This window comes from Amphimedon queenslandica, unplaced genomic scaffold (assembly GCF_000090795.2).
Source record: "Amphimedon queenslandica unplaced genomic scaffold, v1.1 AMPQUscaffold_13379, whole genome shotgun sequence".
NCBI lineage: Eukaryota > Metazoa > Porifera > Demospongiae > Haplosclerida > Niphatidae > Amphimedon > Amphimedon queenslandica.
The window spans coordinates 74,467-78,692 of NW_003546385.1; the positions used below are offsets into that span (position 1 = coordinate 74,467).

Sequence of the window (4,226 nt, forward strand, 5' to 3'; positions counted from 1 at the left end):
GATACCTACTATGTGTGCTTTGATGTACTTTTTGAGCCTATCAAAATAATATCACTTCTTGGTGGGTTCTTGTACATTGTGCCACCATTGCTATTTCAAATATTTGACTTCATTTATGTGAGGATCTTTTTTAACAGATTATGCTGCAGACGATTAACAACTGGCAAAACAAGAATGTGTATTGTTATTGTTGTCGTAATACAATCTTTGATTTATATTGTATATGCTATCTGCAACGGTTTGTTTGGAACACTAGATTACCCGTTATCATATCAGGCAATGGTAGCAATGGAAAAGTATCAAATTGATAGTTGGACTCCACTGGTTATGGCATTCTTCTGTTACCCACAAGGGCTGTTTACTTTTTACGATGATATCACAGCAAACTATCAGCAATTACAGCCCCCACAAAATGGAACTAATCGTCAACAACAGGCCCAACGAAATGCAACCAATCGTCAGCAGCAAATGCAACAAAATGGAACCAATCGTCAGCAGCAAACGCAACAAAACAGAAATAGATCTAATCGACAGCCTATAGCGGGTCAGCAATTAAACAATCTAGATCTACAACTGCCAGTCCAGCAAAGGGACAACAACATACCATTGACTAGAAACAACACTAGAAGTGGATATGGAATCCAACAAAACATTTGACTCTAATAAAACAAATAAAATTAGGATTAATTGTTTGATTTTTTGCTGTGTTAGAGTGCTTTGCTTCTAGGAATTTTTGTTTTCAAACTCACATGACTGCTGATAAATCCAAGCAAACCAAGCAATGAAAACTTTCACATGATAATGTTATTAGATTTATCTAGCAAGTCTGTATAGTCTGGTCTAGATGGGCTAGGTCTATTCTCATGATAGTTTACACATGCCTGCATTAGCTAGGGCTTTACTATATAGTTAGCAGGAGAACTAGATCTAAGTACTATTCATTGCAAAACACTGACAGCATCATTATAAATGTTAATAATAGTAACATAGCAGCAAAAACACAATCAGAAGTACTAAATTTGTTAACTGTCATCAGGATTCCTAATCCATCCAGTATATAGAGTTGGATCAGCAGCAGACATCAGTACCGTAAATATAGTACCATCATTTAATACTGGAGGAGTTGACAGTATCTTGAACATAGAATCACTAGATACATTAGATAACCCAGTCTCATTCATCATTTTATTAGCTGGATCTCGTCTGTCATCACTTTCAGGAGGTGGTGTCCAGTGATCATAATTAGTCTCAAGTATAAACCAGCGATTCTCAGAACTGTCCAGTCTCCAGACATCAATACCAGTTGTTCTATTATGAGTTATAATAGCTCCTTCATCACCACTGACTCCCCCCACTATAGCATAAAAAGGAGCTATGAATTGAGTGCTGGCAATCGTATTCACTACCTTTTTGAAATCAGACGAATAATCATCAAGAAGGTCACGAATTTTAAAACTTATAAATCCGCTTGTACCAAGTTTCTGAGCTTCCATGACATTGCCGTGCCAGTCACCTTGATCTCTTTCGTCAAGCGAAATTGTGAAGGAGTTTGCTTTCTGCCCAGTAAGGACTCCGACATAACCAGCAAAAGTAGTGGCAGTGAATGTAGTCACTTCTGACACTTGGAAATCAACAATAATTGCTATATTACGTAGGAGGCTAATACCATAATCAAGATTCCTTCCGTGTAGAATATTCCCTGATTCTGTTTGGCTCACGATACTCGTGCAGCCTAGCAGAGACTTGCTCGAGGAGCTTTTATCACCAAATGCTGTCAGTCCATAAATAATGTTAATAAAGAGGATCTCTCCAGCAGTAACCCCAGTAGTGGAGGCTATTCCTTTTATTTCCCCAGCATAAGGATCTGGTATATACTTGTCTATGTCTCCACCAAGTATACTGAGCATGGCGTATAATTCGTCATAAGTTTTAGCAAAGTATTCCACTGTTTCCTTCAGTTCTTTTGTATACTGGGTAGCAATCTCCGTCCATCTTTCTTCTGGTGGCTGGTCAAGATCAACAGTGAATCTGGGAAGCTCGACGTCTTTGGCCACAGCAGTCAGAGCCAAGAAAGAGAAGAAAATGACCAGAGAAGAAGACATTTTATCACGTTGTGAGCTGACTAACTTGCTAGTGGGACGGGCTAGGTCTGCAAAAAATTCAAAAAATTTTGAGGATGGCCAATCAAATTTTTAGACAATTTTTGAAATTAAAATTTAGAGACACGTGGTGTTTAAAATGGCGCTGTTCTCTGGTGACCTTTTCAGCGTCTTTGATGAAGAGTCTAGCACTGGGAGTGAAAAGAAAAGGCCAGCCAAAAGAGCCTCGTCTAATGGTTCCTCTTCCCCGCGCGAGTCCTCGGCCACTCGTACCAAAAGACAGAAACTAGACCTGGACAGTCTTGAAGCTGATGATGATGACTCCACTGAGAAGCAAGAAGATGAGAGGTAACTATAAAATGATTTGTTGTACAGTAATACAGTTTTACTGTTTGATTTTTTGAGCTTTGACTTAATTTGCACCTTTATACATATAGTACATGTACATTTAAGATGTGTTGTATGTTAATTTTGTGGGGGTGGGGCTATTGGCAAGTTTCAAGTAATTCAAATTGCCAAAAACTTATGCACACGTGTACCAAAATTGCCAAATTAAAAACCACTGAGTGCATTTTTAATAGTAAAATCACCAAAATAAATTGCTCTCAAATATACATTATACATGTACATGTATGTACATGTACATGTACGTGTGTAAAAGGAATGTCCATTATATATTAGTCTTTTTTAGGACTGAGCTTGAAGGCACAAAGAGGGTTCCGTTTTTTGGTGAACCAGCCATTATTGTCAACATTGATACTGAAGACACCTGCACACATGAAGTAAGGTGATTCTCAGCATGACGATTATTATTTTAAAAATAGCTAATGAATGAACATTTTAGTTTTAACTTTTGAGCATGTGTATACATGTATTTATCAATGTTTTTTTTCATTTGCTCTTTTTCAAGGTTTCTGTTCCTGCAAATTACAAGTTTGAGTCTTTGAAACCGCTGAACGAAAAACCTGCAAAAGTATGTCATGTGCTACTCTTAAAGTTATAAATAACTTACATATGTACACGTGTATGTATGTATATGTACGTGTGTGTATTGTATGTGTAATAAGTACATGTACACGTATAATTATCCTACTAAGTGAAATAAATGAACTATGCTACTATAGTGTACATGTAACTGGCTACAATGCTGCTATTCACATGTGTACTTGATTATATACTAGCTTCTACATCTACATGTAATGGAACTGTACAATGTAAAATGTCAGGGCTGGGGGTCGATTACGAATTCATGATTATAATTAAACCTATGATTACATGGTACTGCATGTATACGATTACGATTACACACCTGTCGTTAAAAGTTAAAACATGTCATGATTACAATTAATTGTGATTGTAATCATAATCAGCCCTAATCCTGGACTACATGTACATGTAGATGTACATTCAAACTTAAAATAATGTCTATAGCTTTGATTATGTGTCCCTTTTAGGAGTATCCATTTAAATTGGATAGTTTCCAGAGGAAAGCCATCCAATGCATTGAGAACAACCAGTCAGTCCTAGTCTCAGCCCATACCTCAGCAGGAAAGACTGTAGTAGCAGAGTATGCCATCGCTGTATCACTGAGGGATCGTCAACGTGTCATTTATACAACACCGTTGAAGGCTTTGAGTAATCAGAAGTACAGGGAGATGTATGAGGAGTTTAAAGATGTTGGACTAATGACCGGAGACACTACCATTAATCCAACAGCATCGTGTATTGTCATGACTACTGAAGTAAGTATATTGTGAGTTATTATTAGTAAATGTTGTTATTATGATAATTCTTTGTGTTTAATTTCATTAGATATTAAGGAGTATGTTATACAGAGGATCAGAGGTGCAGTAAATAATGTAGTTATGCATGTTCATGTACTATTGTAGTATTGTACTGTAATCTAGTGTGAGTATAGTGTCTCTAGAGATGTTCACTATTAATTGTATTGTTATAGCTACCAGCCTACCATTAATAATCATATTTAGCACAGATATGCTTATTATATGTCATGTTCTGTTTGTTTTTGTGCATATAAATAATATACATGTTCATGCATGTACAATTGTACACGTTTTTGGTTCTTGGTAATTTGTTTATATTTACTTGTGTAGGTGATGCGTGAAG

The 4,226-nt window shown here is 36.6% G+C and overlaps 1 protein-coding gene and 1 pseudogene across 1 annotated transcript in view; one reads left to right on the forward strand and one right to left on the reverse strand.

Annotated features, from left to right (window-relative positions):
- Nucleotides 1–922: 922 nt before the first annotated feature.
- Nucleotides 923–2,132, reverse strand: LOC100632163 (N-acylethanolamine-hydrolyzing acid amidase pseudogene; annotated as a pseudogene).
- An 84-nt stretch (nt 2,133–2,216) lies between these two features.
- The window catches only part of LOC100632290 (superkiller viralicidic activity 2-like 2), a 17,945-nt gene continuing 15,935 nt past the window's right edge, over nt 2,217–4,226 (forward strand). Inside the window, exons 1-5 of the mRNA XM_019997224.1 lie at nt 2,217–2,447; nt 2,791–2,881; nt 3,010–3,072; nt 3,554–3,841; nt 3,912–3,944. Coding sequence (XP_019852783.1) covers nt 2,239–2,447; nt 2,791–2,881; nt 3,010–3,072; nt 3,554–3,841; nt 3,912–3,944 — 684 coding nt within the window. The 5' untranslated portion in view covers nt 2,217–2,238. The remainder of the gene's footprint in view (nt 2,448–2,790; nt 2,882–3,009; nt 3,073–3,553; nt 3,842–3,911; nt 3,945–4,226) is intronic.